At 36.6% G+C, this 27,997-nt stretch overlaps 2 protein-coding genes across 2 annotated transcripts in view; both read right to left on the minus strand.

Moving 5' to 3' along the window:
- LOC149024732 (uncharacterized) overlaps positions 1-7,203 on the minus strand; it is a 30,392-nt gene extending 23,189 nt beyond the window's left edge. The window contains exon 1 of the mRNA XM_089144934.1: positions 6,583-7,203. Within this exon, the coding sequence (XP_089001060.1) occupies positions 6,583-6,762 (180 nt within the window). The 5' untranslated portion in view covers positions 6,763-7,203. The remainder of the gene's footprint in view (positions 1-6,582) is intronic.
- A 5,564-nt stretch (positions 7,204-12,767) lies between these two features.
- Positions 12,768-23,973, minus strand: LOC149024733 (uncharacterized). The gene is made up of 6 exons (XM_089144938.1): positions 22,700-23,973; positions 21,621-21,826; positions 21,279-21,519; positions 21,022-21,107; positions 16,315-16,406; positions 12,768-14,244 (listed from the first exon to the last, which is right to left on the minus strand). The coding sequence occupies exons 1-6, from the start codon at positions 22,811-22,813 to the stop codon at positions 13,982-13,984; spliced, it is 1,002 nt and encodes a 333-aa protein (XP_089001064.1). The 5' UTR covers positions 22,814-23,973; the 3' UTR covers positions 12,768-13,981.
- Positions 23,974-27,997: the final 4,024 nt, after the last annotated feature.

Below are 27,997 nucleotides of genomic sequence, written 5' to 3' on the forward strand. Positions count from 1 at the left end.
TTTTTATTTTAACAGAGAACTTGCTAGTTTACACCCTAAAATTTCTACTTCGTCCGATCGATCCCATAAAGACTTTCTCGAGCAAATACCAATTCATCTCTTGGATATTGATACTTCAATTCCTAAGAACTACTTTTAAGGTCCAAGATCTTTATAGTCAAACCACTGACCCAGGTAAGATTTCAATCTAATCCTCTTAACTTTATTATTCCCAATCACAACAATATCACCAACATGAACAATGAAGGCTGTAATTGTACCATTTCTTTTGTTCTCTTTTATGTTTCCCTAAATACCACGACCAAGACCTCCCTCTATTAGGACTTCTCTATCCAAGTTTTGTATTCCCTCAGACTGGTTATGTTAGACATGTTGATGACCAGACTTATAGAGCTGTAGTTGTCAATTACCTCGACAACCATAAGCATAACATGTTATGGGATGTTTATGTTCATTGGTCAGAGAAGAGGATGTTAAAGGCACAATACTACTCAGCTCACATGATGGATCCACCAAGGCACTCCTCTTGTCACTGAGTTGTACTTTCTTTTTATTGTCAGTTACTTTGTATTTGGTGTTTGAACTTAGAAGTTATATATTGAATGTTATGTACTTAAGTAGTTAAGTTACAGTGTATTTGTCAGAAAACTCTACAGTGATGTTATGTACTTTGAATGACACATCTACATTAACGTTTTTAGCAAATTTAATGAGCCAATGTGCTATTTAAACTCTAATTAGCTTATATTCGGAATCTCATGCCAAAATACCCCTAAAACCTATCAAAACTTGATGTCAAAACTTGCATGAAAAAGTCCTAAGTTTCCACGAAATTTCCAATTTTCACAAGGTCAAAACTTGAGTTTACCTAACAAAAATTTCCATGGCTTGTAGGAAAAATAGCATCATAGGAAATGAACCTAGCTCTAGGATTAGTACAAGATCAGTTTTTTTTTCAAATAGCAATGCGGAGATCTAGCTCGAAGGAAACCAAATTGAGGAAGGTGAAGGTGATGTAGATCCAAAGAACTTTTGTGGGTCTTGTTCAAGGATCGAGGTTTTGGTTTCAAGGTCTGTTTCAACCTAACCAAAAACCAAAATCTCAAAGCCTAGTATTTTTCGAGCAAGGTTTCGACCCTAGGTTTCTGGGATCATATGGCCTTCCATTTCATCTAATTTCTTGCCTCCTACCTATTTAAAGCATAATAATCACAATAACTATTGAAAAGTTATCATTCAAGTATGCTAATAACTAATGACTGGTTTTGAGAAGTACAAATTATATTGCATACAGGCATAGAATCATCAGCATACATGAATTGTTTGATAAAATGATTACATACACAATAAGTTAACAAAATACAATGACCAACAAGATCAAGTGATGGCTCATTCAAGACATGAATAAAACAACATAAAAATTAAAAATTAAAAATTAAAAATTAAAAATTAAAAAATAAAAAGGAGGAGGAAGTTTGGAACTGTTAGGTATGGCTCATGCTCCACATTTTGTTGCCGACAAACACAGGATCCTGCTTGGTGTTTCCTTTGTAGTTTGGGCTTGCGCCCATGAATAACTATTGTGGCTTAAAAGGTGCTTGAAGGCAAAGGAGGAGCAAAAAAGCTGTTTGAAAGCAAAGGAGTTGCGGAAATAGGGTGAAAATGGGCTAAAAATCACCAAATACAAGAGAAATCAACAAATATATAGGCCAAAACCCAAGCTGCGAAACTAGGGTAGAGAGGTCGAAACCTGCGATATTTCGCAAGTCTTGACCAAGATAGAGGATTTATAAGAAATAATCACCAATTTCAACCGGAACATTGTAATGAAACAAAATATCACAAGTTTTGTTCGATTTTGAAAAATGCAGATATTTCGATCGAAATTTTGACCTTTCAATCGAAATTTTGTACCATGGTCTTGTTTTCCTTTCCCTTCAACAATTCATGTCTTTAGTATACAACCATTTATTTTTCAGTACTAGCATAAACACTTGAACAAACGGCACTGTCAACAATATCAACTTCTTTATATTTCCTATGTCAAGTAGGAATGAAGAGGTGAGAGAGGGAAAAGATACACAAAAGGAATTAAATCAGCAGCTTGTTCCCTTTCATCGCTCTCCTTCTAAAGAGGATGTTGATGAGGGAAAAAGAAAGAAATACACTCCCAAGTAGTGACATCTCTAGAGAGAAACTGTTTCCAGGAGGAATGATGGCAGCATTTACATCCTTTGGAGTAAGATGAATGCTTAAGAAATATGCAGTTAATAGGCTCAGGCTCAAGCTTAATCCTAGCATATTTATCGACATGACATTGTAGACACACCCAAAAACCTTGGGAATAGACAAAGAAATTGTCTAGCAAAAAAATGTTACCAAAGGACATTTGGCGATAAGAAGAGGAACTCCTAGTAAATTCCAGCAAATGGCAATTTTTTCTGTCAACCACCCCATTTTGATGGGGTGGGGGGGGGGTGTGACGTGTTAACACAATCGAGTTGATGGATAACGCCATTGGTTGAAAAAAGGTTTTGCAGTTGACCACACACATATTCCCTCATTTATCAAATCAAACAATTTGAATACAAGTACCAAATTCAGTAAGAATCAGTTGATAAAATTTTTGAAAGGCAGCATAAACATCACTCTTTTGTTTCATTAAAAAGGTGCAAGTGGACTGCAAATAGTCACCAACAAATGAAACAAAATAACAAGAACTCAGCTTTATGCGAACTAAAGGGGTCTGCTACATGAATCATTGCCGTCCAATCAGCTCTATTTGAGGTCATACTAGATACAAGGCCTAATCTACGCACATCTTCTCTCACCACTTCTCCTAAGGTAATTTTAGGTCAGCCCCCTAGCTCTTCTAGTTTCTTCAATCTGAATTAAGTCACTCCTCTGTTTAGGGGAACTTAAAAGCCTTTGCTGAACATAGTCATCCCACCTTGAACGAATTTGTTGTAGCTTATCATGCACCGGAGCTACTCCCAAACCAGCTGTAACAAACTTAGATGAAACAAAATAATGACAAACAATTAAAGAAGTAGCAAGAACGAGGCCCCGAACATCGAATTGCATAACATGGAAACAAGCACTTGATTTATGACCATGATAAGGATAAGAACAACAACAATTTTTATCAACTAAGCCAGGATCTATAGAAAATGCATGGGAAGACGAAATAGAATAAAACATGTGTTACAATATTATGAGAATAATAACAAAAGAAGGATGGCCTAAATGTTGATGCCACAACATCACTGAGTCAAGAAAACTGTTATCACTAAGCCAAACACGTGGGACTGAGTTATAGGTAAAGTGAAGGTTATTGGCAAGGAAAGAATTAGTATTAGTCTATTAGGTATCAGGTATCATGCTGGCCATGTGATTCTAAGAGACACTGTATCTGAACATGATGAACAGAGTCAAGGGAGATAAACAAAGTGACATGGATATTACCTATACCAAAAATACAAGAAAAGGGACCATCAATAACTCTAGCCTTTTCCTTACCACAATAGATACAATAGAAGTTATAAGACAGAGTTGTGACAAATACACTGTCAGTGGCTCCAGAGTCATGACCCACAAAGAGGTAGTGGAAGGCGAAGAAACTGGCACTACAGGTTTAGAAGTAAAATCACCCAAATATGACAAAACCCTATGAAATATTGAAATGCTGCAACATCATCATGACTCCCAGGTTTGGGCTCTATCTGTAGTTAATAGGAGATCCTATAGGTGCAACCTCAGTCATCAAAGTGCATGCTATGGCTCCTCCTCTCCTGCTAGCTCGAATGCTACAAGGACAGCCATAAAGTATCCAACATCGGTTTCTAGTTTGTCCAGATTTCCCATAGTGGTCATAACGGAATTCAAAACTTTTTTTCCCCTGCTTTCTTGGAACTCCAGTAGCAGACAATCAACCATTCCGGAGACTCAGATGCTGGTGATTTCAACCCTGTTTTTCCTTCTGCCTTCAACAATTGAAATTATGTATGAATGCATGATAGTCAGGATGATATACCAAATTCAATGCAGAGTCTACCCAACAGAGATAGTTTGTCTCAGAGAAGTCTTCTCCAAACAACCTCCATCAGTTTAACGATCTTAAACAGACCAAGAAGCTTAAACAACATTCCTCGCCAACAACAAGCAGTAACCTTAAAAGAAATATCTAAATCCAGCGGGAAGATCATACTCAACCCAAATACACAGTCCGATACAAGAAAAAAGAATTCCAGCCAAGGGAAACAATTACCAAATCCATGAATACTTGAAGAAACACTCCAAAGGGCAAATCAACTAATAGAGACTCAAACAAATTCCATAAAGAAAAATCACCAACCAAAATTAAAAGTGGAGTAACTGTTCAAACATAGACACAAGCACACGCAAACACAAGAAGAGCAACACTTCTGAAAACTGGTAATTACAGCACAGCAAGAAAACAAACAGCATTTTTGTGAGGATAGCTAGTCAAATACACTACACCTTAGCTTCGCTCCATAACAAATAACAATACTCCAAGTCATGCAACCCTTCAAGCAACAGCAGCCACCCAACAAATCACAAGGCTGCAAAGGTGAAACTTAGAACCAAACCGGAAGTTGATGATACCTGAGCAGTAAGCAAAGAGATGAGCTGCAGTCTTCAACTCTTCATACACCAAATGAGTCCCTAGGGGTTTCAAAAGTCCAGAGTTTTGAACCAATGCCCAATACATCCCAACTGAACGAAGAAAAGGAACAGATATGCGCTGCTAGCGGATGCTTTTGCTCCAGTTAGTGAGGTTTAGTCTGAGTTACAGGGAAAGATAGTTACACTTCTGGCTGAGCCCAAGAGGGCTTGAAAGGAGACACTAAGGTAACTTTAAGGAACCTGGTCTCAAATCCAACAGACTCATACAAAGGAGAAGCAAGAATATGACTCCAGAACTGGCAGAAACTAGGTACTTAGCTGGGTTTGTTGGATTTTAGTTCCAAGTGCCTATTCCTTCAACTAAGATCTTTTGGTGTCTCCAAAGTTTTCATTCACGCTCCTTGCAAGCTTTCTTTAAACATTTCATATAATGATTCCTTCCTTGGAACTCCATTTTAAACTAGGGTACCAAGAAAGTAAAAGAGAAGGAACAAGAGGATAACTCATCTCCCAAACCAACAAAGTGAGCTCTGATACCGAGTTGGAATCTAAGTAATGAATGTAAGTATGGAAGAAATGGAGTTACAATGTAACAAGTAAATGGAGAGGAAAAAATTCAGCGTAAGGTGTGTTGTACATATGTCCACAACACTTTCACATATTGCTCACTAAACAGAAAAGATAAATTACATCCTCGCTCCCTATGCAAATAAAAGATACATAAGGAAGACAAAAGGTAAGGAAAATAACACATTACATCAAGTTACAATACAATAATCATGAGCCTAAAATAACCTTATGAATGATAACAATAACATGAATGCCACTCTAGTGACTCTACCAAACATACACATAAGAGCTACTTCCTTTATTTTTTTATTCTATTAGCACATGTACTTCTAACAGAAAGGCTTGCAAAGCTTAGGACTAGTATTAAGTATGGCTTTGAGGAGAGCTGATTGAAGAAAAAAGAGTCCACATAGCCAGCAAAATCAAAATGGGATAAGCTAGATTTGGCCTCCATTATGTTCTTGTTTTTCTCTGTTAAGTTGCTTTCTAATTGCACACACACACAATCATTGTGGCTCTCTGAAATTTTAATGGTCTTACACAGTTCTCTTCTGGTTTTCCTTACTCTGAGTTACTCCAATAAGTATGGTCTAATGAGTATAGTGGGCTGTACTTCAGGAATTCTAGATACTTTAACTTTTGGGAACATTTAGAAGCACATATGCAAGAACTATTTCAGGTAACTTCTTTACATCATGAAAAGCTATTTCTGTACGCTGATCCAACCTGATCCAGGTACCTAGATTATAAACCTTGAGTTGGGTAGCAATCAAGATTGATACAGGGCAACTCCTGGTTGAACATTAGACCAAAACCCATCCAAATCCCATACTTGTTCAGCATCATGTTTTCCACTCTATCTTGCCAAAGAGATTGACTGAATTCTTGTTACTCTTTTTTCAACATTGAAGAACAATTTTGTTCAAACCGAAACTGTAACAGTTAAGCCAAAAAACGTCAAGACTAACACATACGAAATTATGGACAAACATTTTTTACTTATTAGTAATTTATTGGCGTTTGTTACGCATAACCCAAAATAGCTAGTTCTGTTTCCTCCAGACACACAATAAAAGATCGTTTTGAAAATTTCAAAGCTAACTGTCATATTTCAGTATACGTGAGAAACAAAAAGGGTAATTCTACACTTTCCAATCAAAGAAATAAACAATAGAAGATGCAGAGAAGCCAGAAGGGACAAATTTGTGAAAAGGCCATTCTCTTGAGCAACAAAATTACCTCCGCCCCAAAAGAAACGGCACCGAAAACGGAAAACCCCATAAAGAAAGACCGCACAGAGTGCATCAATGGAAATGGGTTGATAAGAGGGCAAAGAAAGAGTGGTCAGTAGCTTCTGGAACTCACCTTCTTGTTATAAGCGAAAGACACTGATTGTTCGACGCCAAGGTCGCCGCCGACATGAGATTCAGCCAGTCTGGTTCTACTTTTCGAGCTCAATCGATTGACAACGTGAAGTAAAACCAGAACTTCCGCAACGATAACGGTCAAGACTCCAAGAAGAAAACACAGAAGTAGAGAAAACATGATGGGGGTAGAATTAAAAATACCAGGAACGATCAAGGGTTAAATTATGGCAAGTAATGGAGCGCAAAGAGTACCATATCGAATTCAAACGAAGGAATAAAAGGGATCAGATACCATTTAAAAAGAAAAGGCTCTGCAAAAGTCTCCGCTTTTTCTGCAATTGAACTAAGAATCAAGAAAAGAATCAATGAAGATATAGAACCGTTCTACAGTTGACAGATGCGAAAGAGTGAACACTGGTGAGTTTTAATTTTCAGTTTTGGTTTGTTTTCATTGCGTGCGTAATCTGGATCAAGTGGCTAACGTATCAGGAAAGGATGGAAAACAAACCGTAATTCGTCAACGATGAACGATCAACTATCACAATTTGGTGGAAATTACACTTTAGTCGAGTTCGACCTGAAAAGACAGTCAGGTCGGCTCGGATTTAATCGATTTCAAACCGTGAGAACAAGCGAGAATATTAGATTATATTAGATAATTCGAAGTAATATACAATAATGGTTACAAGCAAGGTTTAAAGTATGCCACTATACCTTGCCTGTGCATATATTTGACCCAACTGATACGATACATTTTGATATGTTTCTCCATTGAATTACATTAAAATACATTAGCTAGAGCAATACAGGATGATATGTCTCTTACAATCACCTGACCAATACGATATTCGATACAATACTTTAAACCTTGGTTACAAGTAACAACAATGCCTTCCCCTGCTTCTTCACAATTTAATTTAATTTTTTTTTTTTTGGGTAAAGACTGCTTCTTCACAAATAAAATCATGAACTTGCGAGAGGGATACACCATAGGTCTAATCGCAACTCTTGATTAGTCGGTGTCAACCTCAGACAACACATCCATACACCCATAGCAGAGCTCCCAGGCAAGGTTTAAAGTATCGGTATCGGGTATCGTATCGGTCAGGTGATTTTAAGAGACGTATCGTCCTGTATCGAATATTGTATCGCTCTGGCTAATGTACTTCAGTGTAATTCAATGAAGAGACGTATCGAGATGTATCGTATCGATTGAGTCAAATATAGATACGTATCGGCTAATATCGTATAGTATCGTGGGATACTTTAAACCTTGCTCCCAGGCACCCCAGACTTTTTTAATTTTCACTTAAATCTCTTTATTTTTTGTTTACGTATAAAAATAAAAATAATTTTTAAAAGTAAAAATAACGAGTAGAAAATCATAATTTTTATGACAAAGATAATGGACAGACATGTCATTTACAATAATTGACTTTTCAATAATTATCCAAGTATTACAATTAAAGTAAAAGAAAAAAAAGTTAAAACCCAACTAGAAATTGAGTAATGACTCCCTAAATTTTTTCCATGGAGTTTCAATCCTTCATTCCTTCCTAATAAAAATTTCAAAACTATCTAATAAAATATTCTTTTAAAATCTTTTTATTAATTATTTATTCTTAAATTTAGTTTACATGATTTTTTAAAATTTTTCTAAACTAACTTTTTTTGGTAGAGTTTTAAAACTTCAACAAATCTCCTCATACAATTTTACTCCTCTTGCTTCATTTCAAAATATTTTTAATAATTTATAAAATATGTTACTTACATTTTAGTCTCCTAATAATTACCTATATTTTTAATATGTGTGGGCCCAAGTTTAAATATAATAAAATAATTTAAAAGTGGGTTCCACATGGCCTCCACACAATCTGTGCTGAAAAAATGTTAGTGCTCACCCAACAAGAAGATGATCTAGACTCTCATTGTTCGCCCCCCCCCCCCCCCCCCAATATTGAATTATGACTTTGCCCTTGTACACACCGGTTGGTCACGAACTTGATGCACAAATTGACGTTGACCACACCCTCCACATAAGTTGATAATATCCTCCAACAACCCAAGTGTATAACAAACATGGCCAAGAGTTATTAGAATTTTAATGGCATTGAGGGAGTATGATCGAACCTTTGCCATATGGCATCCCTGTGATGAGGCCTCTGTGAGGCCGCATCTAATTCCCTTTAGTTCACATTGTAGTATGTTGTTATCAGAGGTTCCCCCTGCCACAACGAATATCGCATTTCCAATATGATCTCTCCCCAAGGCGTCGTACGCTCCAATCTCCAAGTCAGGTTGGGTTCGGGTTAATTGAATTCGGACTTGTTTCCCGAGATTGGGTACAAAGGTTATTTTTATTTTTTTGGGTAATCAACTAACAACTTAAAACAACGGGCATTGGCAAAAAATCTAGCCATAAAGGCCCTATCTTTGGCAAGTAAAATAGTATATGGCCTCTTTCCAATTCTTGACTCCTTGATCTTTGTAATCAGGATGTCTTGCGCTCGTCTCGTACAAAGATTGGCTTTTGACCGCAAAAAAAAAAAAAAAGCCCTAATATGGGAGAAGTATCCAACTCATCTAGGATTTTTGTTTGTTGCAACAGCAGTTGGTTGCTCCAACGGTGTTGATTATACCACACAATCAAAATATAATCGAACGGTTGAAAATCAAATGGTGGAGTTTACTTGTAAATATTATTTTTTACTTTTACATTTTAAAGATTTAAAATTTACCAATTTACGAACTCCCTGGTTTACCGTCTTCCAAATCTTATGTGGTGGATATTTCTTCCTAAAAGAAAATTACAAAAGACTAAAAGATCTATAACCCTAAAATTTCTATTTCAAAGGAACCTTCCTTTACCCTTCTCTTATTGCAGGTGCAAATCTCGTAATGTTGTAATTAAATTCCTTCTTTTCCTTCGTAGACGTGATGTGATTCTTCTCGTTTAGTCCTAAACTCCTTAACATGTTTTTATCTATCTTCCTGGTTCTTTTATTTTCCTTTTGTAGAATAGTTGAAGAACCAACTACACTTCCTTTTGAAGTCTTTTGTAGCTAAAGAAATTCTTTTTCCGTGAGATTCTCCCTATAAGTCCTCACTAGCTACTAGCTTCGATTACCAAAATAAAATGAAAACTCCTCTACCTCCGGTTTTTTTTTTTTTGGTAGACTCTACCTTCAGCTTGAGGGTTCATGTATTTGAGGGGTCTGATTATGTATGTTAGTAAACTTTAAACCTTTGACTGGGCATGAATGCTACCGGCTTCTGTGGACTATACTAGGGCCTCCGGTGGGGCTCTGCTGATGGGGGCCAGTGCTTGCGTTGGTAGTGTACAGGGCTAATGCTTGCATAGGTCGCACTCGATAAAAAAGTCCGAACATTGCGTAGCGAGGGGGTGCTAGGTCGCCGCTACTGCATCCCCTCTTTTTATTTACCAAAAAAAAGAACTTTAAACTTTAAAAATATAAAAAAAAATTAGTATTTACAAATAACCCTACCATTTTTTTTTTTGATCTGAAGTTCATCCAAGCCCGTTTGTGCGCACCACAATTACATCTTTAGGGGACTCGAGGGGATTTGAACTCTGACCTCCTATGTAGAAGCGTTGGTCTTTTACCAACTGAGCCACTCGTCGGGGTTAAATAACCCTACCATTTGATTCTCAATTGTTCAATCCGTTGATAGCAGCCAGCAATCATTGTTGCAAATAAAAATCCACTCTTTTGACCCTAAAATTTTCTCATATTATTATTTAATTAGGTATTCTTAAAAAAAGGATGCAAAGTACCATGTTTACTCTTACTAGAAAAAAGAATATACCAATTCTACTGGAGAACCTTCTATATATTCTATCTTTATAAAATTACATATATACTATTACGTTTGCATTCCCTAAAATTGCTTCTATTACGAGCTCTCCTTGTCTCAAATACGGTTAAATTTGGGGGAAAAAAAAAAGAAGAAGAAAAAAAAACATTTTACCCAACTGGATTGCTAGATTTCTTATAACACAATTTAAGGAAGGAAAAATGAAAAAGAAAAATTTTAGAAGATGTAGTGCTCGCAAGATTTGGGAGAACAGAGAAAGCAAATTGTTAGGGTTTTTCTGAGTTAATAGATCATTTTCATTAGAAAATACTTCAAAGGTAAGAGAAGGCAATATAGATATTTTGGAAATACATTAGCAATTGAGTCATCACTTAACCCAATTACTCTTAACAGTAAAAGTATAATTTATCGTTCAAATTTTATCCGTAATATTTCAGATTATATATTAGTAAGGGCATACTTGATATATAATCAGAAATATAACAGATGTAAATGTAATAAAAAATAAATTTCGAGGAGATATAAATGTAATTATCTCAAGTCTAACTCTAAGGGTGTATATTAATGTATTGCACTATAGAAACATCATAGCCTCAAAATTTTATACACATTCGTTTCGGTTATTGATAAATGGGGATGTAAATGGATAACCCAAATCAACCTCTAACTTCGCATTCGCATCTGTTTAGAGGCATCCGAATCCGTCCAATTACTAATAGAATGCGGATATGGTATAACTTTTTTCTGCCGATTATTATCCGTCCGATATAAATATCCAACTAAGTTACTTACTTTGATTTGTTTTCTTATTTTCATACATTTTTTACATGAGATATGTAACTATTTTTTTTTAGATTTTCTAAGGGTAAGATACTTGAGTCATAAGATTTCTAAAATCTTAAGATTTCAAATCTATAGCTCTCACAATCACAGAGCATGGTCAAAGATTAGTCTGTTTGGTTAGCTTGAATTTTTTGAATGAAATTTGTAGATTTATCTTTAAAAAATATTTATTGAATTATGATTCAAATGTTTAACGCTTTGATAGTAGGGGTGAAATCTCTAGATTTCACCTCATACCCATAAATCTACAAATTCACATTTTTAGTGTAAAAAGAGGGAATTCCTAGATTCATGAATATAGGGATTCACATAACCAAACAGGTAAAAATCTCCCATTTGTGAATCCAGAGATTTGAAATCTCTAGATTCACGTAACCAAACAGCCCCTAATAAAATAACTCCATAAGTTACTAAATTCTTAAATATCAAATCTAGCCCTCACAAACAAAATGGTAAAGATGTCAATAAGTAATTGAAAACTTGAATTCAATTTGTATTTATACTAATTTAATAGAATCTACTTAAGAAACTAACTGTTTGATTATCATCTGACTAAATCTGTCCGAAAATCGATAGAATATTATCCAATCTGTTTTATAATAGGATGCAAATATGGTATTACCGCTATCCGAGAAAGAACCCATTCATTTTCAATTGGTGATCTTTCAAATGTAAAGTTTCGTTAATAATTCTCACTTCTTTTTCTCCTCTCAATGGAGAATATTTCTCAAGGAGTGCTCAGTGAAGTCTAGAAACTTGTCACCTGGACGATACCAATCTAAAGGGTTACACAAAGTACAAATGCCGATTCAGGATTATACCCCCTCACATCCCTCTACCACACATTTAGATAAAAACAGGGTTGGTAGAGTGATAAGGTCCATACTTCTTAGTGGAGAAGTCATGTGATCAACCCTTGCGAATGACAAAGCTCCCCCCGAGAATGTAATCGAGGTGTGCGCAAGCTGGCCTTTAAGAATGTGAATGAAATACAATCCTTTATTCATTTTCTATTTTGAGAACTTGAGTATTATTTATATCTCACTATTTCTTTTGAAGCAATTTAAAGATTTGGGACTCTTCTTTGCTTCTTCATATATATAAGGATCAACCAATAATACCTAGCAACGTAATGCAAGTGGCATTGTCAATTACTATTGCCCTAATTATCTTCATAGATCCAATCAATTATTTAAACTTAGGTTACCCAACAAAATTTGCAGGACCCCACGTTAAGGTTATCTCCCTTTTTGTTTTTAGACGCCGGTTGAGGTTGTTTATCCAATTTGGTCCCACAATATTTCTCATTTACTCACGAAGGCCCAAGTTTATCGTGAAGGGCCCCCTACAGTGGAAGAGCCTTCATCTGCTAGTCATCCATGATTGTGATGGATTTCTACTTCCATATAGAAAGAAGGGAATATCCCTAGTGTCTAAGTTGCTTTAACTATCAATATATATATTCTAATCTTGTCAGTGTTAAAAGGTAGATTTTCCTCCTAAATATACAATTGATAGGATAGAGACTCTCAGTTTGCCGACACCACAGCTGAGCAGGTGCCCACCTAAAAGACCTAAGACCCATGGTCATGAAGGTAATCCACGCATTATATGATCTAGAACCATCTGTGTTTCCAGTCCCTCAGGAAAAACTAAAGAACAGACAGCTAGGCCATAGCTCTCAGTCAATTGCTTGATGGAGACGACACAAACGACTTTCCCAGTGCAAGCAACATGCCAAGCTTCTCATTATTCGAATCAAGATAGACTATATTTTGCAGGACACTAGAAAACAAACATGTTTGCCTGTTCAGCCACAAGGATCGGGGACACAGACCCATAGGATGGAAAAGAAAGGAGAAGCATAGGGCGACGTAAGTTCGAACCCAAGAACTCCTTGATCTTACTACCTCAACATAGGAGACTGTCATTAAACCAAAAGCAAATACGAATAATGGAATCCCATTTTTCATTCTCAATCATTGATAACCTCACAAGCACTAAAACAGATAGAATTCCTCATTTTGAGAGAACAAACCAACCTGCAAACAAATGTTCCTTCTTACTGCCAACAATTTAGCATCCAGAGAAAATACCAGTCAATCATCACGATGGTTTGAATTCAAGAAACAACTTCCCAGACAACAGAGCTCATTGATATTTACATGTAAAAAAAATGGACAAAGACTGTTTCCTCTACACCTGAAGCGAGAGAGCATAAACATATATAACAAAATTTGTCAACTTTCCACAGAGACCATCTAAAAAACAACACGGTCTACAAAAACTACCTGGCAAAAAAACTCCCCTCTTTAAGTCTTAACTGCAACATTTTAGCATCCAGAGAAACCACCAGATTAAATTCAAGAAACAACTTCACAGACAACAGGTCTCACTGGTATATACATGTAAACAACATTGACAAAAGGCTTATACATCTACACCTGAAGAGAGCGAGCATAAACATAGACCACAAAATTTGTCTACTATCTAGAGAGGCCATCTAGAAAAACAACTCAGTCCACAAAAACTCCTCTGGCAAGCTTTCGAAATCCACGAATACCTTTCTGTCTTCCCAGGTCAGCCATATGACCAACTTAGCAACACAGTAAAACTAATATAAATTGGTGTCATCCAAGCTGCAGCAGGAGAAAGTCAACGGTGGCGGTCGCAAAGATAAAAAGAACCAACACAAAAGGTATATGATGGAGACTCATCTAACAGTAAGAGTGAGTGATAAAGTAATCATAGTCATGGTGTTGGACTCTGAGCTGCTTCAGCCAGGAATTTGAAGCATTTAAGAGAGAAATGATTCTTTCCTGATCTGCTGTTTTAGGATTGATCCAGATATCCCCATGCATCTTGTAAGTGGCCATCCCAAAGGGTGGCAGTGATATCCCACCAGTGCGGTTTCCTTTTGGTTTCCGTCCATCTTCCGGTGAACAGGTTGCTTTCCCTTTGGCATCCTCCAAAATGGTGTCTGCATATAGCATAGCACCGTAAGACCAAAATATGTTAGGATCTAGGATGCAAAACACAAGAAGGATATCCAATCAATCCAAAGATTTTCTAATCCTGATTGCCTTGGAATCAGTTACAAAAATTCACAGATTATGCCCTTTAATCTGAAAATTCGGCAGTTACGGGGTTTTGGACAGTACATTAACAGGAGTCAGGATTTGTCACAGCAATTATGATCCAAATCAGGAGATTTACAAAACAAATTCCCAATTCTTAAAGCTGTAGTTATGATCCACATCGGGTAGTAGAATATCATTGGCTTCATATGCACTTGTGTTACTTTTGGAATGGAATCTACCATGATAAACTTGAAACACCACAAGACTTATAAATCTGACATTTTCTTAGAATTTAGAAAGAACGGACAAAACCTAGCTCAAAGACAAGAAGCACCATCAGCCCGGGCTATGATCTCAATCCAAAAAAGTCAAAAAAAAAATCATGTCCCCGCCTAGACTGTCTGCTTAGAAAGGGCAGGATGAAAGACTAGAAAGCCTACTGATTTATCTTCCAAGGACTGGAATTTAGCTGACCAACATTAGCCAGCTCATAGATGTAGGTGACCCAAACATAGGAAGACCACGGAACTCATTCATGCAGAAAGGCAGATCCAGAAAGTCTGGAAAAGAAACCCCAACCCCTGCCCCTCTTTTCTTTGTTGTTCAAGGTGCATAAGCAACCAAAATAGGGGAGAAAAAAGGTTTGAATGGCGAAAGTACGTCAGAAACGGTTCTAACATATTTCATGGCCAATATTTTGGGTTCCAATCAATCCCAAGGGTTCTCTGTGCAACTTGACAATACATACTACCAGTTAACCAAACTTTATGTCAGAAAAGTAACTATGCACTATGAACACAGGATATAGTCGCATATACTTGAGATGCCCTCACTTCCAGGAATAAAAAGAGAATACTATTTTTTCTGCAGTAGAAAACCAAAAATATGTTCTCAAACTCAACTGGCTATTCTGGATAAGACTGTGACATAGATATACAACATTGTAGATATACAACATTGTAGATATACAACATTATTATCTACACCAAATCTTTAACAAGTAAGCCAGCTAGCATCTATAATTGGTAGACATGGATGATACTCAAAGAAAATGGAAGCATTTATGTCAAAAGAATTGGAGAAAGTTAAATGACAGTAAGCAAGAGCTTTATCTGGCAGTATGCATTAGTGTTCAAAGATTGCAAATTTCTACATTCTAAGAAAAAGTACAGAGAAAAATAAAATGTTGAGGTGATCTTACTGTAAGAACGTATTTAAATTCAACATAAGTATGAGACGGTGAAGAGCTACCACATGCCATTAGACCAAGGATTGCATTCAGGAGTGGAATTTAACATGGAAATTTGGAAGGTGGACAGCTATCAGATGCTGTTAGATCAAAGATTAGATTATTGAAACCCAGAATTTTATTAAATGTCCAGTAAAAATAACAATTATTTTGAATACTAATTCTAAGTCTGTAGAATAATAAATAAAAGTACTGATTGGGGAAAGTTATATGGTGGCACCATTAATCTGTAAGAAAGAAGGATGAGACCCAGCAAGCACAATTTGATTTGTTCAAGAATTAAAATGAAAGCAGAAAATATTACTACCAAATGATCTTATGTGCTCGCCTATCACATATTGAGAGTACAAAACCTAAAAAGAAAGAGTGACAAGACCATATCTCATAGGAATTTAACTAACGCAAACACAAATAAAGCTGCCAGACCAAAAGGCTACAACCAAAAATCTCGAGAATTGAAGAAACAAATAGATGACTTAGCATCTCTGAGTTAAAAATATAAAGCAGACGTAGATGTAAAAAACATAAAGCAGATATAAGCCCATATAACTTTCTGATTTTCCTTCTATGACCATCTAATTATACAGTAGTAACCAACTCAATCATTATCAGCCATCATTCACACAAATTTCCAACAACGCTATGAATCCAGGAAAGGAAAGTGGAAACCCTCTTCCTGTTTTGTCCTTGGATGTGAGCTCAAATAAAACTGAAGACATACCTTGGAAAGATGAGGAGAGAGTATGATAAGTAAGGAAACAAGCAGACAATCCCCTCACGCTTCTCCTTGTTGGAATGTGATAAATAGGATACCTGAGAAACAGTAAAGTTCATCAGCCAAAAAAAGAAAGGAAAAAGATTGTTCAAAATAAAGATAGAAGGAGAAAAACCCGATCAGCAAATATTATAATTTACTGAAGAAATAAATGAACAAGATAAATGGGAGCTGAGGCAGGAAGAAATTCCCCCCCCCCCCTTTTTTTTGTTGGGGGGGGGGAGATGAGCAGGAGGTTGACTAAAACTGTCATAGGCTGTATCCTATTATTTTCCAAGATAAGAAATAAGTTTCAACTTTTTGAGAGGATGCTTGGTCAAAGGTTAAAAGGCACTGTGTTCCACAGAACATAGACCTTCCCTCATTTTAGTGAATTACAAGGTTAGTAAAATAAATGTCTGCTTAATATAAGTCGTCAAAACAGCAGAAAATTCAAGGCATTTGAGGGTCTTCCTAAGTGCAATATGGCAGCCTAGGTGCTGCCCATGTTTCAAAAACTCAATCTCAAGAATCAACTCACTACCCAAGAAAACTGAGTTGGGTGATACGGAAGTTGGTACAATTTCTTTTTTTTTTTCGTTCTTTTTTGGCCAATTTGATTGTTCATGTCGGGAGGGGGTGTTTTGATGGGCAATGTGGCTGGAACTTGGTAACACAGCCTATTTTAGGCATCTTAAACATAATGGTACTATCAGATTTATGAAAAAATAAGTCCACTAATTATAGATCATAGGTTGTAACATCTCCAATGAACCAAAAGTCTGAAATACACTATTTTATAAATACAAAATAATCAAAGCATACATGTCATGTAAACAATAGAAGTTAGAATTAAAAATAAATTAGTATAACCTGTGAGTGGTGAGTACACCACTCTCAATTTGAAACAAGGAACTTTGTGTATGCACCAAGTAGCAAACAGCAGAAACTCAATTCATTTGGGGCAAGATATCTCGTTTCAGTTATGGGTCCTTTATGTGTCGAGTTGGTTCAAAATCTAGTCGGACCACCTAGATCTCCCATCGACTGAGATATTTCACGAGTTGAGGTTGTTCTTTGTTTCACCTTATAAATCTTGTCTCGCCTTCAAAATTAGGCAAGTTATCGCAATCTAGCGAGTTCTCAAATTATGGTGGCGCCTAGGCAACTTACGTTTGTATGAACAACTATTGAACATGAATGAAGTTTTGTTCCCAAAGGGCAGGCCCTGATACAATAGTAAATGTTGCTCAATTGTGACCAAGTGATCATAGGTGCAACTACGGAGATGGTTTTTTTGCCAAAGCAGGGGTAAGGCTGCATACACCATGGTGATGTGAAATTCATGACCAAGATACACCTTGTTCAAAAAAGATTTGGTCTCACTTCTCAAACACAAAGTCACAAAAACCATGTGGTAGGACACAACTGGATGTTCCCTTTGGTGTACAAGACTGATGCTGGTACTTACTCTTACTAGTAAGTGGCAAATGTTGAAGGAATTCTCTTTTGTAGGAATATGCAGCATTCACTTGACTATATATGGTAAGCTTATAATTGTTTTTGTCAAAATAAATGCATACCAATGGTAGTGGAGCAGGGAGGCAACGATTCAAAATGACATCCAAGGCATTCTTGATACTATTGGTTGGAAATGGACATGTGGGCACAATTGGACAAATATCATGCACCAGCTGTACTACATTTTCAGGATGTTGTAATGAAGATCTACACCATTTGTTTCGACTATCAACCGACACAATTGGACAAATATCATGCCCCAGCTGTACTACATTTTCAGGATGTTGTAATGAAGATCTACACCATTTGTTTCGACTATCAACCGACTTCGCAATATGTCAGTCCACTGTCTGAACCTGGTTTTCATAGAAGTTGTTCCAAGCTAGGTTTGGGTGATTTGTCCCTCCAGCTTGAGAGGAAGTGTTATAGGTCTATCAACCACATAGGATTGTAAGGAATGTCGATTAGAGTATACCCACTATAATTGAGATGCCTACTTTTATGCCTTCTCCTATATTTGTAATTAAGTCCTAGTAATCCAAGGTTAATCTAGTTCTAGTTCTAGGTTGTTCCTCCTATTGTGACTATGTTTCCAGTTTGTGATTCCTAGGAGGATTAGGAGTCCTTTATTTGTGATCTGATTCAACATAAATACAGGTACTATGAAGGGGAGGGCTGCTAGTTTGATTTTTTTATCCCTGGACAATCCCCTTTTCACCATTATATTATAGCCAAGTATTTTAGGAATGACAACTGACAAAGCAAGCAAATAGTAGAGGGGGATTTGGACTTAGTTATTTCGTGCTACGAGATCTTCTTATCAATTTGTCCCTTTCTCTAGTACCACAGAAACCCAATCGAAATATTAGAGAAGGCATTTAGTTTTATACAACAATAAAAAGAAAATGCAGAAATGCCTACGTACCGAAAAATCAAAAGCCTTATCACCTATGCAATGCATTGACAAAAATCCTATAGGTGCATCAATTGCGTTCTTCACTCAAAAGCTGGTCAGACCATTGAGATCTCTCATTGACTGAGATATCTTGCAGTTGAGGTAGTTTTTTGTTTCCCATTCAATCTTGTCTCACTTTTCAAAATTGGGTAAGATATTGAGCTTTAGCAAGTTCTCGAAATATGCTGGTGCCTAGACAAGCAATGCGTGTATGAACAAATTTAGAACAGGAATAAAGTTTCGTTCCCAGAGGGCGGGCCTTGATACGGAAAATGCTGCTGAATTGTGACCAAGTGATCATGGGTTCGACTTTGGAGATGGCTTCTTAGCCAAAGAAAGGGTAAGGCTGCATACACCATGGCAATGGGAGCCTTATGCCCTGGATACACCCTTTTTAATAAAGATTTGCTTCCACTCTCAAACCCAAAGTGACATAAACTATCTGGTAGGACACAACTAATCCACCCTGAAGTCCCATTGGGTGTACAAGAGTGATTTACTAACAAGTAGCAATTACTGAAGGAATTATCTTTTGTATGAATATGAGGTATCACTTCACTATATATGGTAAGCTTATAGTTGTTTTTGTCAAAACGAACGAATCAAAAGGGTAGTGGAGCAAGGGGAGACTAGGACTCAAAATGACACCCCAAGGTAGCCTGTTGGCTGGAAAAGGACATGTGGGCACAATTGCATAAATATCATCCACCAGCTGTACTATACTTCCAGGATGCTGTAATGAAGAAGTTGAGCCTACTCCATTTGTTTTGACTATTAACCAATTTGGTAATATGTAAATCCACTTTCTGACCTGGCTTTCGTAGAAGTTGTTCCAAGCTAGGCCTGGGTGATTTGTCCCTCCAGCTTGAGAGGGAGTGTTAAAAGTCCATCAAGCATGTAGGATTGGCAGGAACCCCGATTAGAATATTTCTATTATAATTAAGATGCCTACTTCTTTTGTGATGCCCCTATATTTTGTAATTTAGTTCTAGTAACCCTAGGTTAGTCTAGTCCTGGTTCTAGTTTGTTCTTCTACTGTAACTAATAACTATGCTCCTAATTTGTGGCACCTAGGAGGATTAGGAGTCCTTTCTTGGTAATCTGATTCAACATAAATACAGGCACCATGACGGCAGGGGGCTGCCAGTTTGATTTTCTGTCCCTAGACAGTCCCCATATCGTCTTCCATCACCCTTGGTTTGATGGTACTTTGCTCTAAGGAATTACACCTTTGTTTATTATTTTCACCATTATACTAAGGCCAAGTATTTTAGGTATAACAACTGACGAAGCACACAAACACTAGAGGGGGTTTCTGACTAATTTCTTTCATCCCACAAGATCTTCTTCTCAAGTTGTTTCTTTCTCTAGTACCACAAAATCCAAACTGAAATATTATAAAAGGCGCATTTAGTTTTATATAACAACAAAAAAAAAAATGCAGGAACGCCTACATACCAAAAAAAACCCAAACGCCTTCTCACCTAGGCAGAGCTTTGACAAGTATACTACAAGTGCATCAATTGTGTTCTTGATTCTCAAAATGAAGTTGCAGAATGCCCTCCCAGCTATTAAAATAAAAAACCATCTTAACATTTTCCCTTCTAATCCACAGAATACCTGGTACACATGGTTCCATGACAGGAAGTGGATTATACACAAGCCATAGATAACACTAGTATTGGCCCTGAATTCAGTCATTGGGGCTTATGTATGAGATATGTGAGCACTTATCATTTATGAATCATCACATTCTCTGGTTGAATCAAGATGCCAACTGACTTCCCAAAAACAATTCGCAGGCAGGTTCTATATCCCGTGGGTGAACCTTAAAATCATTAAAATCATTATACCAAATACATGATGAAAATGATGGTGGCATCATTCATCCAAAAGCTTTCACAAGAGCAGATATTTCACAAAACAGTAACGACAAGCAACTTGGGTCTGAAATAAATTTGGAATAGTTTTCAACAGCTTTGGAATTTTCATCCATTTTAAGTAAGCATTAGTTCACTATCCATCTACTGCACCCATGCACCTTGGATATGTAGGGATAAATTGCAATAATCTTCATACATTGATTCTACCCCAAAGATAAAAGATCATCATAGCTTGAAATTTTTCACTAGTTGGAATTTTTCACAAATTTTAGTAATTTTACAAGTCAACAACATAAAAACGGATAATTGCCGTACCAGGCGACTGCCATCCAACTAGCGGGAGAGAGATCCACATTCTTCAATGAAAGGATGCCTGGATACTCTCGAGCTAATTCAGTGACCTGAATTTAGATAAAGAAAATATATATAGTTAGTTAGCCAATAGCCACAACCCTTACAAGAAGGCATTTGTTCTTGAATTTTTTTCAACAACCAAGGCCTTTATAAAAGAAAGAAAATTCAAGAACAATATTTTAAGAGTACAAAACATGAATGAGCACTAAGATCACTACCTTTTCCAAAAGGGGAACCCTTCCATATGGAGCACAACTTTCAAAATATTGGAGATAAAGGCTGCCGAGCCGGTCCTTAGTTTGCAATGAACCCTCCTGGTCAAAGTTTGAATCTTCTGATCCAGCATCCCAACCTTTGCTTGAGTTGTTGCTCAGTGATCTTGATAGCTTATCGCTCTCACTGTCTTCACTCCAAGAATCACTCTCGGATCCAGCTGCATCAGTCTCCTCTTTTGGATTCCTGGAACATAAACACATGCACACGCAGTAAATTTTCTTTCAGTAATCAAGTTGAGTGAGGGCATTATGACTGATTTCTCAATCGTCGTGGAAGTTACATACGGTTTGCTGACATATATCTGGATTGCAGAGAGGTATGGAACATAATACTGCACGACTGTCTCACTGCTGCTGTTAAGCAGCACAGGGGAACCAGCTCCATACGCACTCCATTCGTCATATTGGGCCCAAAGATCTCCCAAGGTGAAGTATTCAATTTCATCCTTACCAATTGGCTGCCAGAGGTTGTTTATATCTCGGGTGCAGGACTATGAGATGCACAAATGGAAAATAAAATGAACACATGGCCATGAAACAGAAGGTTAGGACCAGAAGTAATAAAAAGACTATCTGCAATTGTACGATTTTCAAGTAAGCTATAAAATATTGTTATGCAAGATATTGGTTGCTCAGGCTCAAGATTCTATTTCTAATATGCATCTAAACTTATTTTCAAATACAAATTGATCAGCTGTGGGAGGAGACTGAAGGAGAGAAGCACGATATGTTTTAAAAATAACAAAACAAAACCATCTCAACAAGAACAAATACACATACACACAATACCAACAGGAAGAATGGATTTTGCAGCAGAAAAAACAAAACATCGTACTAAAGAGAATGTTTATACTTGCCCCCTTTCATTCACTCGGTTAAGAAAGATGAAAATTGCTCAGGCTTGATATTTTAATCATTCATTGTGTGCTGAACGTTGAATATAGCTTCTCCAAAAGGAATATCTTTTAAAGGGTCCGCGTTGAAACATCACAAAGATCCAAGTAGAGGCTAAGAAATTCAAAGAGGTAGGTGGATTTGGCAACATAAGAAGAAAAAAAAATGAACATGATGACATATTTTCATTCTTGAAATCGAAAAATAAGCAGAGACAGAGCGAACTATATTCTCCAAAGAAACCACAGACAACACAAACGGAACAGATTTCACACTAAACCATCAAATACGAAAGGACGATCAGCAGGAAAACTGAAAACTTGGAGTATAATCAGCCGAAAATAGAAGTAAACATACATTTCACTTAAAGAAAAGCAACGAAAAATATTTTTTTTTTTTAAAAAAATGAAAAACTTTGATAATCAAAATAATTGAAAATCGACTGAAAAAAGAAGAAGAAAGAAAATCACCTTCGGCAGCAATTGGGTAGGCACAGTGGGGGTTATACAGTTAAGGAAGCACTCCAGGTTCGAATGCTTAGCAGGACTAGATGCACGATGCGATCTGGAACAAGAGGACACCATGGTGGTTCCTCTGCAACAGTCAGAAAAACTACCCCCTTTCTTTCTTTGTTAATGGAAAAGAAGAAAGTGGGTTGAGTTCGAAACCGAAGGGACTAGAAGGGTTGTTAAAGAGACAATGGTGATTAGGGTGGGATGCTCATAATCCACGGAAAAATCTCCAGTAAAGCTCGCCCAGTGAACTTTTGATACGTAATTTTATCCTTCCTACACCGAATCTATTTTTGGTAAATGACAACGCGTCTTCATCTTCTCAAATCCCCCCACTTGAGAAATCTAAAACCCAGAATTCAAAATCAAAACCATATACTACACATGAACAGAGAGCTATAAAAAAAGAAACTTTAAAGAATCTAATTTTTCCAGCAAAGACGATCCTGACGATAACCAGAGCAGCACAACACAGGAAGAAAAGAAAAATCAGAGGTAGTAAGAAAAACAGAACAATGAGGGAAGAGGGGAAGACCCAGAATCAAGAAGGGGAGACAAATGATGACAAATAGAAAGACGATCAAGGGAGATTTCCACAGGTTCCTTGAATTCTCTTCCTATGGATGGCGAAGACCAAGTCAAGTGAAACGAGTTTTTGGAAATTGGGAAAGGTGGAAGCTGAAAAACTGAAACTGAAATTGAATTAAACGCTCGAAAGGCAAAGCTCCTTCACCACTTCCGGCTCCTGGGTAAGTGTTAAAACACCACAATTTCTGCACCTCATGCAGATTTCCAGAAAGAGAGTGACCGTTTCCCAGGTTTACCGGTTTGAAATTGTGCTCTCCTCTAACTTCACTTCACCATTTGTTCAAAATGCTCGTCTCAACGATTTCCCATCTGAAACAGAGAAAGAAAAAAGAAAACCCACTAGAATGGCTTGACGCAGAGGGGAAATTGAGTACTGAAAAACTGACGAGGAAGAAGAAGAAGGACGCGCTACACGAAAGCAACAATATGAAAAGAGTCCAAAAAGGAAGAAAACGTCACGACAAAAGAGTCCTTGTTTTGATTCAAGTCTTTTGATGAGGTTGAGGCAACGCGGGGATTTAGCTCGTGGAGGTGGAGGATTACAATTACAGCTTCACTTCTCAAATGGGTTTGAGAGATTTTCACTGTTCAGACTTCAGATACAAGTAGAACCAGCCGATATGTTCGCTTCGCCGCGTGTTTCTGACTTCTGTTCACAAATTTTTTGCTTCTGTTTCTTTTCTTTTATTTTATTTTTCTGTTTCTTTTCTTTTCTGTTTCTGCCCACTGGATTTCCAATTACATCCTTTTCCATTCTTTGACCACTCGATTATTTTAATCTTAAAATTTCTGGTCCTGGTCATCGCTCGTTTTTGCCCAAATTTACTGCTTTTATTACTCAGATCATCTTCATGACTTCATGCATGCAGAAACTGTCACTCTTCCTCCCAACCCTCCCCACCTCTCTCCCGAATTTACTGCTTTTATAACTCCTACATCTTCTTCATGTAGAAACCGTCACTCTTCTTCTCATCTCTCTCTTCTCCTCCCCAACTCCACCCCTTTCTTTCTCTCTCTCTCTCTCTCTCGACTTTAATTATTATCAATCAGAGAATTTATTCATCAGCTCTGAAGCTGAGTTTTTAAGATCAAAATTTCGCTCTTTATTTCCTTGATTTGATCATGAATCTTTACCCCAAAAAATTATCATGAACCTACGAAAGATACAATAACCTTTTACATTATGTGTCATCAAGTGAATTAATGACGGCAAGATTCAATATTTTTTTTTTTTTTTTTGGCAAGATTCAATATCTTTTTTACTAATATGGAAATCAAAGGGTCCGAACTAGTTCACACATACCTCAACTAATCCTCAAGAGAGACTAGAATAGGAGTTCAGATCCTCTTCACTCAAGCCGTCGATGGTACACCGGTCAGGCTTATGTCAGCCCAACTGTGAAGATGGGGGGGACAAGGGAACAGCCGACCTGGGTAAAAAGGATCTAAATTCCTAAAATAGTGATCCACTAGTCAATATCACTTTATGAGATGATACCAATCATAGCATTACTTATCATGACTTTAACTAGGAGTACAAGTTTGGTCCTAACTCCTAATGGCTTGAACCCTTGAGTATAAATAGGGTTTGGACTAGGGTTGGGTCTAGCTTGAGTATTTGACGTGGTCCAACCTAATATGCTTAACACTGTATAGAATACCTTGAAGGTAACGCAAAATATGAACTACAGTAGCCTAATTAACTGATATAAGGGCAAAAACTAGGGGTGTAAATGGATAAACGAAACCCGCTTCCGAATTCACATCCGCATCCGCATCCGTTTAGAGGTATCCAAATCCGTTCGATTATTAATAGGATGCTGATATGGTATACCCCTTTCTTACCAAATATTATCCGTTCGATAAAATTATCCGATTAAGTTACTTACTTAGATTTATTATTCTTGTCTTTATGAATTTTACCTATGATATGTGACTATTTTTCTAGATTTTCTACTAAAATAATTATCAAAGTTGTTGAATTCTTAAATTTCAAACCTAGCCCTCACAAATAAAAAGGTAAAGATGAAAACAGGTAGTCAAAAACTTGTATTTAATCTATATTCATGTCCGTTTTGAATAATCTACTTAAGAAAATAATTATCCGATTATCATCCGAATCCGACAGAATCCGTCCGAAAACTGATAGGATATTATCCAAATCCGTTCGAATATAATAGGATGCGGATATGGATATACCACTATCCGATCCGAATCCGGTCCGTTTACACCCTTAGCAAAAACGAATTGACTAAAGAGCCGATGATCTACCTGTAAAGGTTAAGGAAGCGAGACACTGTCAGTGGAGCGAAGCTTCACATTAAGCTTAGAGGAGTCTCAGCTATCCTGTGATCAATTAGGAGCTCTACATCATAAGCATACTTTGCTGGGATATAGAATTATGCATTGCTTTGCTATTTTGTTGGTTAATATAATGTTCAGGATTAGGGTTGAGTATTTGTCTAGTTCAAACATGTCTTACCGAATCTTAATGGTCAAGGCTGGGGTGTTCAAGGTCAAGGATTTAAGAATTCTGACCAACCTAATCTGGTTGCAACCATACTTAAGCCCAACTTATTATGATCCTTTAAGACAACAAAATTAAGTTCCGATGAGGGATTTTCATGTATATTAAGTGGTTTAACCAATGCATAAGGCTGCAATTACTAGATTAATTGGTCCAAATCTATGTTGTTACTAAACTGTCATTATATTAAGGTTGTTGAGCAATGCTTAAAATTTTTAGTGTAAATTTTGTGTAGTGTTCATCAAAAATTAGTTTTGTTGGTTGAAACAAAGTGTTAACTCATGATTTAAGTTCAATTGGTTCAAATCTATACATTTGTGTTTTGGTAGATGCACTAGTTATCTTTTGTCTTCATCATTTTTGACAGCTTTCGCTTTACATAATTCACATTCTCACAGTAAGATCTTTGAAATCAAAACCTTGGCAAGGAGCTAGTTTTGATACTGTATATTAAGTATTGGGTCAATATACTAAAGGTTTCAAAGCTATTAGAAGGTTGAATCAAGCTCTTTAACGTATTATTAAAACAAACACCACGAAATAACGAATCGAAAAAGAAACAAAAATGAAAACACACAAGATCTAACGTGGTTCACACGCCGACGCGATATGCTATATCCACCGGTGAAGAAGAAGAGTTTTTTTCACTATATAGAAGAAAAACAGAAGGAGATCTCGCAACTAATTGTTAAAACAGTGTTACAAGAACTCTCACCAAAACCCTATTCAAAAAATTTCAAATCTTTCAATAATATGTGGTAGACAAATATAAGATACATATATATAGACTCTACTCGGATAAACAAGTCGATCCATCGGGTAGGGTCATACCGTACCGCAAGAGCTCTACCCTCCACCCCCCCCCTTCACAAATCTCATCAAACAAGTCATTCGGGCCAAAATATAAGACCTATCATATACTAAACTGGTGTAGGATAACACTCATAATAGGTAATCATATTATTTAAAAATATACAATGGGCAACCTTTAGTTTGGATTATTTATGTTAACTATCTTTATATTCAAATCGAATTAAATAGATTTTTCTTAATAGAGAATTAAGTAAACTTTCAAACTCTGCAAATACGCAATTACATCTGTAAGCTATAAAATACAAGACGGCAATTCGAACAAATTTCAAGGTTGAAGAAGGAAGCAAATCAAATAAGAACAGTGTTGTATAACTGAATTTAGGTCCGAGTTAGAATCACCTTTTAAAATGTAATTAGAACGCTAATGAACATTTTGGTTTCAACTATAGAACCAACTCGGTTATAGGTTAGGACGTTAGGTTTTTAGGCTACATCATCACTTATGTGATTGAATTAAATGACTATAGGGGTGTCAACGGTTCCATCTGGACAGTTTTGATTTCAGTTTAATGGTTTCGGGCTGAAAGTGCTAGGCAGAAAGTGCTAAGCCCAACAACTTGGCAAAAGACCAACGCTTCCACATTGGAGATCAGAGTTCGAAGCCCAGCCTATATTAATTATATAAAAGTTCCCCTAAGGATGTAGTCGTAGTGCGCGCAAGTGGCCCCGGATGAACCTTTGTTCCAAAAAAACAAAAGTGCTAAGCCTAACAACTATCAGCGTTTGAGCGATTTGGAGGCGGGGGGGGGCGGGGGGGATGTGCATTAGCATCGGACATTTAGGGGTGTAATGGATACCGAAATCTTGAAGATCCGTAAGATTACTAATAAGATGCGAATATGGTATACCCCCTTTTTATCGATTATTGTCCGTTCGATAAAATTATCCGATTAAATTACTTATTTTATAAATTTTTTACTTGTAATCATACTATTATATAAAAGTATATACTCCTCTTTTGTCGCAAATCTTTTCTTTGACTATTGTATCCCTCATTTTTATTCAAATGTCATCTTTTGTTCATTATTATTATTTTTTAATTTATTTTTCCTTACAAATTGTTGGAACATTTTGTAATTTTTCATTTATTTTAATTTATAAATTAAATTAAATTAAAATTAAGAAAAAGATTTTTCTTCAATTGATTTTGTTCTCTTATATCAATCCTCAATAAAGAAAATTTTATTCAAATTAGATATTATTCAAAATAACTCATAAATATTGTTATTTTTAATCCAACACGATTTAATCCCTAATAAAAAAACTTT

Source organism: Hakea prostrata, chromosome 2 (genome assembly GCF_041222555.1).
Source record: "Hakea prostrata isolate BN-2017 chromosome 2, UWA_Hpros_2, whole genome shotgun sequence".
In the NCBI taxonomy this organism is placed as follows: Eukaryota; Viridiplantae; Streptophyta; class Magnoliopsida; order Proteales; family Proteaceae; genus Hakea; species Hakea prostrata.